Source organism: Eleutherodactylus coqui, chromosome 4 (assembly GCF_035609145.1).
Source record: "Eleutherodactylus coqui strain aEleCoq1 chromosome 4, aEleCoq1.hap1, whole genome shotgun sequence".
Lineage (NCBI taxonomy): Eukaryota > Metazoa > Chordata > Amphibia > Anura > Eleutherodactylidae > Eleutherodactylus > Eleutherodactylus coqui.
In genome coordinates, this window is record NC_089840.1 from 173855096 (window position 1) to 173868626 (window position 13531).

Sequence of the window (13531 nt, forward strand, 5' to 3'; positions counted from 1 at the left end):
ATCTCCAGCATCCAATATTGACCATCAGCCTTGTCCTTTGTACACATTAATTTCTCCAGATTCTCTGAATCTTTTGATATTATGTACTGTAGATGGTTGGATATTCAAAGTATTTGGAATATTACATTAAGGAAGATTTTTAGGAAATTGTTCCACAATTTTTAAACACATTTTTTCTCAGATTGGTGACCTCTGACTGTCTTTGACTGACTCTGCCTCTCTAACATGCTCTTTTTATACACAGCCACATGACTTAGTAGAAAATGGAACCTCCATCTGTTCTTCATTAGAACAACTTACTTTTCCAGCCTTTTGTTAACCCTGCACCAACTTTTGTCAGATGTGTTGCTGCCATCAATAGCTAAATCAGTTAATAATTCGAAATTAAATAAAAAACTGCCCCCTCCCTTCTGATATGTGTTCTAGTGTGAATAAAATATGGTAATATGACATTTACAAATTATTGCATTCTTTTTTTTTCTTTTATGTATTTACATTTTACACAGCATCCCAACTTCTTTGGAATCGGGGTTGTAAAATAACTGCTTTAGGCCGCCTGCAGACGAGCGGGTCGGATCCGGCAGCGAGAAATCTCGCCGCGCGATCCGACCCCAGAGCCTGCAGGGGTGAGCGCGTACTCACCCGCGCCTGGCGGCCCCGGCTCTTTGATGTGCCGGCTGCCGCGCAGCCGGCGCATGCGCAGACCGGAGCCGGCGGCCAGGTGAGTGCGTGCCCCGCAGGAAATTAGAACATGCCGCGGTTTGTTTGCCGCACGAGATTTCGCGCGGCCACACCGCGGCCGTCTGCATAGGAGTGCGTATTGTAATGCACTCCTATGCAGACTTTCAGCGGCGGAAATCCCGCGGGAAATCCCGCGGCGGGATTTCCGCTCGTCTGCAGGCGGCCTTACTTGTATTGAATACCCAAGGCTGAGCTATCTGCAGCTGTTGACATAATATATTGCACTTCAGTAAACCACCACTAGAGGGAGGAAGAACCATATTAAGTCTCCATAACCAAGACATCCTCACTTCACAGCTACAATCAGCTACATAAGGTGAGAATGACCATATTATTTTACAATATAGTGAGCCAGGAATCAAGTACAAATGATTCTTTCCAGCCTGATACTTACTATGGTGATGCTGGTTCCAGTATAGGAATTCTGGCTATCCTATTAGTATATTACATTCTTACAACTAAATGACAAGAGGCAGTGATACTGAGTTTGAGAGACATCCAGTTTTATAGCACTGACTACATATAGTATTAGGATACATTTTAGGCTGTTGCCATGTGAAATCTGGTATCAGGAGCCTGTGCATTCATACCATGCCGGCGCTGCTAGTAATTCTGCGTGTTCTGCTCCCGCTTTATTCATTAGCTCATGTCATGAAGCTGTGCAAATAAGAAAGCCAAGAGCGCCTGGGCTTACCTTAAAGTTAATGTGCCCATTTGGTAAACGATTGGAGTGGATCTTGTGAAGGAAGAAGATATCTTTGATGAACAGGTTGAAGACTGGGATGACTATCTTCTCCCGGCTGCTGTTGGCACTCTGGGACCTTTGTGTTGCTCCTTGAAGTGCGGTTCTGTAGTTGCAGAAGTTGCTGGATGGGTCCATATGGTGCTGCAGGGAAAGTGTAAAGACAGTTTAGTAACATTAAAGCAACAGATCACATGAGATTCAGGAGATTCAAAGCTTCTCATTTACTGATATTTCCTGTGTTTCCTGCAGAGGGCGCTATAACTCTGTGTTACAGAATAGGCTACAGATGTCATTGAAGAATAGGGGAAAGGTCAGCATGTCAGCATTAAGACACTTAATGCTGATGAGGTCAGAGATCACATTGTTACAGCTGTGCACAAAGCAGGTAGATCCTTCGCAGGAAACCAGAAACGCTCGGACGTGACGGCTCACAATTCCACTGCTGTACTTTTTTGCATAAAAATGCATCTGCCTGGCACCAAATTATGATTCAGCATGTAACAGTTCCACGGTGCGCCGACACCAGGACTTCTGTGCGGTAAACATTCCAGATCTCACAACTTCTATAAATTAACTTCTGTCCGTGAAAACAGCCCCTGCAAGCCAACATGGCTGGCGCCGAATTTCACGCCACTACGGGGGGAGGCGTTTACCGCTCCAACAGCTGAGCTTACTCAAGTGGTCAGTATTGGTCGGAGATACAATTTAAGGATATTTTTATAAACAAAGTCCCTTCGCCAAATGACCTACCAATTCTAAAACAGACTGTAGTGGGCAATGGAAAACAAAGCATAGTGATGGGCACTGCTGCTGCGCAAACACCAAAGAATGAAGGAAAAACTATAAACACTATAGCCTCTTGTTATACGTGCGTGGGAGCGTCCGCCTGTTCTCCATGACGTGTAGTATGTACTTTGACATGCACGCTGTGTGCCTCTCTTTCTCTTAGGGCGCCTGCACACTTGCGTTTTTCTTGCGCGATATCGCTGTGTTTTTTTCACGTGATTGACAAAACGCAATTTTGGTGTGATGCCTTTTTAACATTAGAAAGTCCCATTGATAATTGCATTTTTCTTGCACGTTTTATTCACGCAAGTGTGCAGGAGCCCTTATTCAGACAGCATTTACGCTTACCTGGACGCCAGTGTGGACGTTTGTAATTTTGGCGCATTATATATACACCGAGCAGGTGACACATATTTATCCCTGAGGAAGCTATACTACATAGCGATGCGCTTGGGGACATTTTTTCTCTGCAAAGTCCTTATTTAACATAAGGCTGATCTGGGCTTCCTGGCGGTATCTCCAGTTTTGGGGGTTCTTGGTAATCTGTGGATGGATTCATGGCCGCTTATGTTATATGAATTATTTGCTGCACTTTATTATGACTGTCTGCTATTGTAGAGTGTGGATATATATATTTGCACATGCATTTAAACCTTATGAACTGAGTCTAATTTGGTCACCCTATCTATTCTATTAGTTCTAGTGTATATATTCATCTTTGAACTTGAAGTCTCGGCTGGGAACATTATCTTAGGCCAGGCTCACACAGGCAGATTTGGATTGCGGATTCTACAATTGCGTGGGATATCCATAATAAAATACGTGCATTGAAAGGCCTGTATTTTTGCTTTTTCGCTCACACTCGCAGATATGAATTGCATATTCCACGAACGGAAGAAAAATCGCAGCATGCTCTATTTTAGCGTGGATTCCACACGGATGGCCCCTGTTGAAGTAAATGAATGTGAGTGTCCCGTCGCACATATGAAATTAATATTGCGTCTGAGCGGTGGAAACGCTTGTAACTTCAAAAGAAAACAGATAGAAAAGCCAGAATGCTGGCTGGAGGGGAGAGAGATCTTTCTTCCATGCAGACAATGCGCTTTGCATAGCGTACATCGGCATGGAAAAACGCTCGCATCAGCAATCTTCCACGATCTTTGGCAATTATTGTGAATGATCACAGGTCTTCTGCTGCGGAAATCTATATGTGGAATCCGACCCGTTCGTATGAGCCTGGCCTAATTCTGATGGGTTGCAGTTGGCATGTGCCTTCTGTTACATGGGCATTACATGGGTTTTCTTTGGCTTTTAGATGTTTTTACATATTCTTTGTTTATGGAGTCTTTTGTCCAATAACATTGACATAATTTTCCATATTCTTAGGTCTGTGCATGTTAAATTGCACTTTTTTTTTTCTTCCATTAATCTACTTTTTTTTTTTCTTCCATTAATCTACCAAAACCAAAATTGTACTTCTAGGACTAGAAATGTAATACAGTAACCCATATCTAAAAGGAGTATCCTGTATCATAAACATACTCACCTCCAAGACATCAAACTTGGCCGTTTTAACTTTTGACCACGTCTTCTTAAGCCGTGCCACAGGACTGAGGTTCATCCCGGCTGCAAAACACCAAAAACAATTTTGCTTTATTGTAACATTACACAAACATAAAATGCCATCCCCCATCAGGCTCGGGCTATGCAGCAACATGAAGACTTCAGAGTTGCAAGCAATGTCACATCTAATGATTGTCAATGGGAGTTGCGACCCGCTACCTAACATAATCGGGACACATCAGTTGGATTTGGTCGCAGGCTGCAAATCACATGGGATTCTTCCAGCATAGACATTGATGTCCCATCCGACTGTGACTTGCCTGTGACCTGTCTGAGGTCTGCCTGTTTGTTAGTAGCCACATTGCAGCTCTGAAATAGTCCTACAACAAGCCGCACAGATTTTTTTGTCATAAGACTTTGCTGAAACTTGATGCGGTGAGAAACTTGTCAACGTGTAGCCCAAGCCTGAAACAGATGGGTGGACGGAAGAAGACAAAGGCTACAGATCCATACTTATTAACTAAAGCTTGAAACACAGAAAAGGTCTCCAAGGCAATGTTATTGTGTCTTGCCTCAATTAGGAGACCACTGGGAGCAAAAACCAAACCTGAGGAAGAATACATACAGTAGAGGGGCCTTGAGCTTTTTGCCCCTTTGCTATATTACTGTAAGGAATAAAGGTGGTGATGGTGTCAATAATCATGACTTCATATTGTATCTCAATGTTGAGATGATAATTGTTAGTGGAAGGCTTAAGTCTCAGTTCCCACCATTCAAAGTAAAGGGCTATGCGGCCAATGTGAACCTGAGTTGGAACATTTATTAGATAACTACAAAACAAGTAACTTACAGATTATGGCCATCATAGAGTTGAAATTGCCAATATTGAAACATTCCCGGGCAACATCAATGAAGAACTCCATCACTCTTGTCCTCTGCTTCTTCTTTACAACCTATGAGAGATACAACATTTCAAAGATGGTTACTGGACAGTTACCGTGTGCGACTATTCCACTACTATCTCTAGTTCATGTGTATGCTACAGGAGATATGAAAATTGTGTACACAAGTTTTTCCATAAAATATACCTAATGAACAAGAAATGTGAAGTGACACATTTTATCAACTGTTGTTTCGGCTATTACTTTGTTGACCGATGCTGGTGTTATAGTACATGTATTAGCGGAGTTACACAGCTTCGCATGGGTTCATTTCATGTAAGTGTTGTGTGTGAGCATAAAACTAAGTTTGCCACAGATATGAAGCCAATATAATAAGCAAGATAAAGAACAGCCCATTGATGGCAAGTAAAGAAAAATGGTTGGGTTGTTAAGTGCAGAAATTTATCTAAAGGCTTTTTTTGGTTACTGGGGATTCCAGCTTCAATAGGACACCCTGCATCAACATAATAAAGTAAACTATTCGTACCCGTCTGCGGCCGCTGGGATCCTGCACTGCAGCCCACGCTGTGGTCCCAGTGATTGCTGTAACAGATAATGTCACAGAAAATTAGGGAACCACTGCAGCCAATGAGAGGCCGCAGCATCACTGTTCGTTTTCCTGGTATTGGTGCTCACAACCTGAGTGACATGATGCCAGGAGTTCAGGAACATGATGTGGCAGCCTCTTATTGGCTGCAGTGGTTACAACAATCACCAGGACCGCAGCGTGGCTGCAATGCCACATATGGGTAAGTAAGTTAATTATGTACTATATTATAGTACTGTGTAATAGTTTATTATTATATGCAGGGGGGTCCTATTGAAGCGAGGCTCTCCAGTAACCAGACAACCCCTTTTAATATTTGCATTTGTATTCTGATTTTTTTGGGTATATGTTGAACGGTAGTGTATAGGCCTGAGTAGCCTCAAAGGCTTGGAAATATCATTTTTCTGGTTAGTCAGAAAAAAGGCATCACCTCTATAGTAACTTTTGCCTTTTTTATACAAGAGTATTAACCATCACATATGTTCATCAGTACTGTAAAAGTAAATGTTATCCTAGGAGATGGGTGGAGGACAAGAAGACGTGACCTCACTCCTGTTAAGATGACTTACTGTGTGTAATAATGTATACATGAATCTAGAGATACTAAGTATACATGATACATCCTGCAGAAGACTTATGGTAATGGCAGTTTCTTCACCATGCATTGTAATGAGAGATCTGCTTAATACTAGGACAGTAAAAAGGTTGTCCATTAAAGCTATTATGTATTCTTATGTGTTGATCCAGAAAAATGCAAAAGTAAAATGTCTTCGAAGCAGTTGCAATGAATTGGTTATTTACAGAATCCTCCGGCAACGTGTCAGCCATTATGGGTAAAAGAATTTGTGCCTTTTGTGCTTACTGTCAACCGTTATATCTGATTTATCATTGCATGCAAGATATACAGCAGGTTTTAGTTGATAAGTAGTACTTAACACAGTGGTTGGGTCTCAAAAATACAGAACTAGCTCTTAACTCCTAGGTTTTCTAAGAAAACTGTATGTATATTTACAAAGGAAGTACACAGCTCTCGCTCAAACCACGAGACTTGAGATCCTGATATATTAGCTTAAAACAGGAAGCTCGTAGATAGAGTAGAAGGTCAGAATATATTCATTTTAATGCCATATGAGAGCACTAATGTACATTATATGCAGAAGAGGGGGTTATGTCTCTAGTCCGAGTTAACTACATAGTTGCCTACGCTACTGCTGCCCCCAAAATAACAGAAACTAATGGAAACCATGTCAAATAGGGACTACAGTTTGCAACTTTGATCTCTGACTAATTAGAGCTGATTCACAAAGTTATATTTTCTGGTTGTATACTATCCATGCGTTCCACTGATGGTAAGCAGCCTACGAGGCTATTCACACGACTACTTTTCAATGGTCCGTGAAAAAAAAACAAAAAACGCTGCATGTCCTATTCTGACCTGTTTCTTGGAGGTGACCCACATACAGCCATGTGAATGTGGAATTAAAGTCAATGGTTCCATTTAGGGTTCTATCTAAATACCATTTTTGGCTATTCAAATGAAGCCCCAAGATGTAACTAAAAGCAAACACCAAAGTGTCGTGCAAATGCAGCCTTTACTAGTCATCTGTACCATTAAGAACCAGTTCTGTTGTGTACCAATTACATCACAATAACAGACGGGAAAGGAACTCCCAAAGAACAGGACAAATCTTATATAAAGTAGGGTAAATGGAACAATACCTCTACAGTGCCACCTATTGGAAGGCAGCATTCCTGCAAGTAAATGTCAGACCTTTTAGACAAGCCTTACAACTAAGACTGGGAATTGTAAACTAAGCCAGAATCCATGCACAGACAGCTATTTCGGGGTGTTCGCCCCTCATCAGTATGAAGTAGGTTTTTGGCTTGGATAGTGAGAGGCCTGTGATGTGAGGCAAAATGATGAGGAGCAACAAACCGTGAAACAGCGGCCTGTGTATGATATTCTGCCTTGGTTTACAATTCCCAGTCTTTGTTATATGGCTTGTCTAAAGGTCTGACATTGACTTGCAGGAATGCTGCCTTCCAATAGGAGACGCTGCAGAGGTATTGTTCCGTGTTCCTTATTTGCATAGTTCCAAGAGGAGCATGCAAGGTCCTTATAAGTCTCCTCACACCTTATAGGTGTTCTCCTTAAGGAGAGATGATACCCTTCCTGATCCAAATCTAATATAGTATCATGTTAAATTGACATTCTTTCACAGAACTCACCTTGCATATCTCCGTAGCCACCAGCATGCTGAGGCAGTTAAACCAGTTATCATAGGCCTCTAGGTTATAGGTCTTGGTTACGTCACTTCGGCACTAAAAAATAATATAAAATACAAAGTATTGTAAGCAGGAAGAAAACGTGAGCAATGTTCAAAGGATGTATTGTTACTTATGATCCAGCTTTAAATCTAGAATAAGTTGACAGCTTGAGTTCACTGGCATATTGATGAGTAAGTCTAAAATATAATGTACTGTGTGTGGTGTATGATAACTATCAGTAATATACCTTATGGTTATCCAGAGAGTCCATGTGGCTGATTATCTGCATTAGATCCTCAGGGTAGATGTTTCCTAGACGCTCCTGTGGAAACAGGTATAAAGATATCAGTCTTTGTTTCCATCTTTGTCCTTAGATATCACTTCTTATGATATAGGATACTCACTAGTTCGATTGTCGTGAGCTGCTGAGCCAAGACTAATGGGTCTCCACAAACACTTAAGATATCTTTTTGTGCAGACTGGGGCTTGGCTTTCAGAATTGTCCCTTTGTCCATAACTGGCTGTCGGATCTTCTCTCGAATTTCCTGATACTGGCCCCGTGTGGATAAAGCTAGCAGCACATTCTGGGTCATCTGACTAATACTCTTCTTGATTGTACCATTCTCCTAAACAGAACAAATACATACATTTGTAGAATGACGTAAATTTTGATGCAACTATTGAGATGTTGCATGCAGGGGTATAGCTATAGGTGGTGCAGACGTAGAGCTTGACCAGGAAAGCCCAATGTTACTACTGCCACATAAGTAGAAACCACATGGAAGACTGGAAGCATGTAACCAGATTTTCTATTAGAAGACATATCTAGACAAACAAGTCATCCAAGAATGACCATGGGGTTGGACATCTAGCTACTTCAGTGTTTAGTCTCTTCATTAATAACCATTTTCATAGTTGATATTGCTAAGTTGACTTTGCAGTTGAAGCTTGCACCATGCATTTTCAATAAATACGAGGTCCAGGGTACTCCATACCGCAGTGGAGATGCAGGCGGCGAAGCTGCTTCAAAATCCGCAGCTAAAGGCCGCGGGTTTTGAAGCTGCGCTTATCTCGCAGAAATCTCTAGGTTTTTCAGTGCGGCCAAGCTGCGAGATTCCGTCATGTGAGAACCCAGGCTTAAAGGGGTTGTCCAGGATTAGAAAACATAGCAGCTCTCTTTTGGAAATAACTCTACATCTGTCCATAGGTTGTCTTTGGTATTGAACTTCTAGTCTACTAAAATGAATGGAGCTGAGCTGCAATATCACACACAACCTGTGGACAGGCATGAGCTAGTTTGGGACAAAAAGCAGCCTTGTTTTTCTAAGCCTGGTTAGACTCTTTACGTAGAACACTTACAAGCATCATTTCCACAAGTTGGCATATGGTGGATTAAAGACTAGTAGCTCCAACCAGACGCTTATCTAAAGGTTCCTGAGCCCAGATGCAAAAGTTCAGTATGGGAGCCCCCCATAACTTTCCTCTGCACGGTTGGGTCTCTAAAGAAGCCCATCAATGCAGCACAATCAGCCAGGGACATCGCTAGAATCTTAAAAAATTAGGCAGAGGCTAAATGTAGGGAGCCCCTATGCAAAATCTGTAGCATGAACCATCCATACTGGTCCTTTCTTATATGATCGAGGGGCTTTGAGCCCCTGAAGGCTCCAGGACCCAGTAGTGACTGCTACCTCTGCACCCCCTATAGCTATGCTCCTGGTTCCAACACATCAGAGAAGCCACAGGTTGACCATCTCTGCTATGCATGCTCTTTCTACATAACAAAGTCATGGCTAACGAGAGTATATAAAGCATATTGTTCAGTCATTTGAGGCAATGAGCTTCTGAATACAAATAATTGTTTTGTGTATGAGTGGTCTGCGTGCATTATCCTCCACAGCTGGAGCACTAGAAGGGGCAGATGGTACAATGATGATGTCCGGACACAGCACTCTGTCTATAGGAGCTCTGAAATTGCTAACAAAAGCCCCTTTCTTATTGCTCGGCTCACGCTGGCCGCAGGAACGGCGAATGATAAATGAAATGGAGACTAATTGCGTGAAATTATCTGCTTTTCTTCATCTAAAGCCGTGCAGAGCTTTCATTCCTCTGACTGATAGAGCGGCCAACCCGCCACTAACATCCTCTTCTCTTTTAGATTATCGCCATTCTAAACAATCAAGTGTGTTTAACCCTCGCAGTGATTCTTAAAGCAAACCATGTAATGAAAGTCACTGCTAATTGATCAGGTGGGAGAGAACATCCTAAAATAAGACTCGTCTTGTCACCTTGAGCTCCTCACCTCATCACACTGCGTGATCCTCTGTGCAATCTCTTTCAGCTCCTTCCGAGCCCTTTCATCCTGGAAATCGAAGGGAAACGTCTCAGTCCATTCCCTCAGCAACTGGATGATCTTAGCAGCAAAAGACTTGAGTTTGGCCTATATAAGGATAAATCACATATCAGTATAGAGTCCTATAGGTCACATGCATTGTATTGTTATTTGTACTTTTGGTCCTTCTCAAAGGAAAGAATGGTGGTTTGGATTGACCCCCAGCGGGATCTTCGGATTGGCTTAGCTCCTGACACAACGAGGGGGAATTCACAGATAGCAGATTTGTTGCAGAACTTTCTTTGGCTGTTCCATTCATGTGAATAGGGCCTGCAGAAATCTATGTGTTTGCAGGCAAAGAAACCCGGTTCAAACAAATGGAAGTGGCTTTCAATCACAGAAATGTTTGCAACAAATCTGCCACGTGTGAATGCACTCTAATATGGCTGAGACACAACAGAGCCATCAAGCTCCAACATAGACAACGTCAGATGGGATCTGCCACATTTTGGGGTTATTTACTCAACTCTTCATTATTCCTGCCTAGTTCATACACCAGAAATAGTTCAGTCAACAGTGAAGATGCTGTACACTGGATCTATGGAGATATAAGAGGGGTGCACAGCAATATGCATCGCTAGCCATAACCTCCAGGAGCATGGGGGTCCAGCAATGGCGATGCTTAGTGCTATGAAAGGGTGATGCAAAAAGGTAATCTTGGAGCATTTAGTCAGATGTTAATACAGCTAGAGTGTATTTAACGAGATGACATAGTAGAGGAGTTAGGTCACATTTACATGGGCACTAGTGAGTTGTGCCCAAGGTTTTTTGGCGCAACTCGCATCACACATGTCCATGTGCTGTGCAAGACACCGCAAATTTGGCATATTCTCTTGCGTGAATAGCACAAAAATAAGATATGCTTCAGTTTTTCCGTCTCGCGCTATCGGTACAAGAGAAAGTACGCCTGTGTAAATGAATCCATTGGAAGCATCGCACTAACAAACAGAACTCATGTCATTTTCTCGCCCCTCTAAATATAGACTTAGAAAAGTGATGTACACGCTGATGTTTAGTGAAGAGAGTAATGTAGTCAGTAATGTGTATGAAGGAAAGTGAACGATATGTGATGTGTAGCGCGAGGAATACTCTTTATTATGCAAATGCTAGTCTTTATGGGGAGAAATATTAAGGTTCGGCTTAGGAAACGCTAGGGGGTTTATTGCATAATCACAGAGGAGTACTGTGGAAAGATTTTAGGCAGGAGTGGAGAAAATGCTAAATAAGAATTTGTTTTCAAAAACAAAAGATGTCTGGCTGACTCCAAATGTAGCAGGACAACAACCCCCAACATCCTTCATTGTCATTAAGAACCATCCTCAGTAGACGAAGAACAAGGAGTCCTGGAAGTGATGCTATAGCCCCACAGAGCCCTGAGCTCATCATCCAGTCTGTCTGGGATTACATATAGAGACAGAAGGATTGGAGCAAACCGACATCCACAGAAGATCTGTGCTTACTAGTCCTCCAAGATGTCCGGAACAACCTCCCTGCCGAGTTCCTTCAAAAACAGTGTGCAAGTGTACGTGTAAGAATTTATGCTGTTGTGAAGGTAAAGGCCAGTCACACCAAAGACTGATGGGATTTACATTCCTCTTTTATTTGGTCACTTTGCATTTTGTTAATTGACAAAAAAACTATTAACACTTCTTTTTTTTAAAGCATTCTTACTTTGCAGCATTTTTCCACACCTGCCTAAGACTTTCCCACAGTGCTGTATACAGGGTATAATAAATGTCTATAAATGTTTATTAAAAATGTGTGAAGATGACTTATGGCTACTGTATAACTTACGATGAGGATTGTGTGTGACCGGTTAGAAATGTCTAAGAGTTTCTGTTGTGGCCCGTGTGGATATTGCATGAATGATGCCAATCCTAATGGTGGTGGCCCTGTTTTTGATGTCCATCACCAGTTACCATGTTGAGTGAGATATGCTTGTCAGACGGACTTATCAGGCACCATCTTGATGCTTAGATTATTCCATGCTCACTTTCTCTAGGCTCTGCTAACACTGCCATAATGCATCAGCACAGAATCACATGACCAGCTACAGCCTGTACCATCTCTGATTGCTGGGAGGACACTGCTATTACTACCTGTATTTTATATTCATGTTAATAAACTACAGACCATAAATATACAGTCAGGATGATGAACTATGATCTCCTTCATTATAATTGTGTGACAGGAGCTAGTAATCATCATCAGTAACTGTGATAGGAGTGTCTGTGTCCTCCCCATGAAGAGCCTGTGTGTTAGGGTTCATGTAATATCACCATTATGTTGACCGAAGGACTGACAACTTTGAGAGAACATAAACTCAAGTAAATCTGAGCTAGTCAGAACTGAGATCACATGACCACCAAAATGAATGGAAAAAAAATCACCAGAGTGGCCTTTAAAGGGAATATACCACTGATTCCAGCTGAAGTGTCTGTACCGTTAATTCAGCTGCTGCGGGAAGTAGAGTATAATTATTACTGCTTCTCTTATGTAACCCAGCTCGAGGACTATCCCACAGGTAGGTATGACAGATTTTCCCCGGAGTTTCACTCCTATAAGCTGACCAGTAGATAATTGGAGAATTTATGTAAATCCCTTCTAAAACCCTGCACTTTGCACAGCATGACAAATATAGACAAAGCGGAATAGAGGAAGTGGTGTGTAGACTGCTATACAAATGTAATATTTACTTTGCTTCCTGTGGAACAACACTTGTCACACTACGTAAGCAGGCTACTTCTCCATTGGGCTCCCCCTCAACCCTCCTACGTCTTTTACATCACACACAATAATCACAGGGGGCACATGGGAAAGCAACAAAAACTCTCACTTCTACAGGTTGGAAACTCCCGAGAAGTGTCATTATTCTGCTAAGAGGGCGCTGAGAACAAGAGTGGGCTGCTGCTGTACCGTTGCCATGAGAATGTGACGTGGCGTCTGAGATGAATCATAGGGACACAGTGCCTGCTGCTGCGGCGGCTCTTCTGCTTTACAGTATTTGGGTGGTTGCTTTGTGTAATGTGCGCTCTGCCCTGCACTGGGCTTCTGCCAGACGTGAAACAATAACCCTCCATGCAGGTGGATGTTTATCCTTGCAGCCACTTGGATTATGAAAGTAAGGGCTCCCACACACTTCCGTTTTTTTAACGCTGCGTTAACGATGCGTTTTTTTTCACGAATGTCAATGGGACTTCCTAATGTTAAAAACGCATAGCAAGTTTGTGCTTTACGATTTTTATGTGATGTATTTTTAACATTAGAAAGTCCCATTGACATTCGCGTAAAAAAAAGGCAGCAATAACGCAGCGTTAAAAATACGCAAGTGTGTGGGAGCCCTCATGGCTCCTGCAGATGGGCGCATGCGTAGCTATGCTCGCCATAGCGTGACATAATAGCGCTGTGAAGGGAGCACCCACATGCATGTATCTGCTCATTCTACTGTACTTTTCTATACTGCTGAGTACGTTCGCATCGGCATGGGACACACCTGAGCCATGATTGAACCAGCTGAGCAGCCTACAGTCTATGATGTTATCGATTAACAC

General features: G+C 42.3%; 1 protein-coding gene across 1 annotated transcript in view; it reads right to left on the reverse strand.

Annotated features, from left to right (window-relative positions):
• Positions 1–13531, reverse strand: part of RASGEF1A (RasGEF domain family member 1A) — a 50955-nt gene that overhangs the window by 14025 nt on the left and 23399 nt on the right. The window contains exons 4-10 of the mRNA XM_066600404.1: positions 9891–10028; positions 7996–8217; positions 7839–7913; positions 7553–7645; positions 4686–4788; positions 3819–3898; positions 1436–1627 (exon numbers count right to left, since the gene is read on the reverse strand). Coding sequence (XP_066456501.1) covers positions 1436–1627; positions 3819–3898; positions 4686–4788; positions 7553–7645; positions 7839–7913; positions 7996–8217; positions 9891–10028 — 903 coding nt within the window. The remainder of the gene's footprint in view (positions 1–1435; positions 1628–3818; positions 3899–4685; positions 4789–7552; positions 7646–7838; positions 7914–7995; positions 8218–9890; positions 10029–13531) is intronic.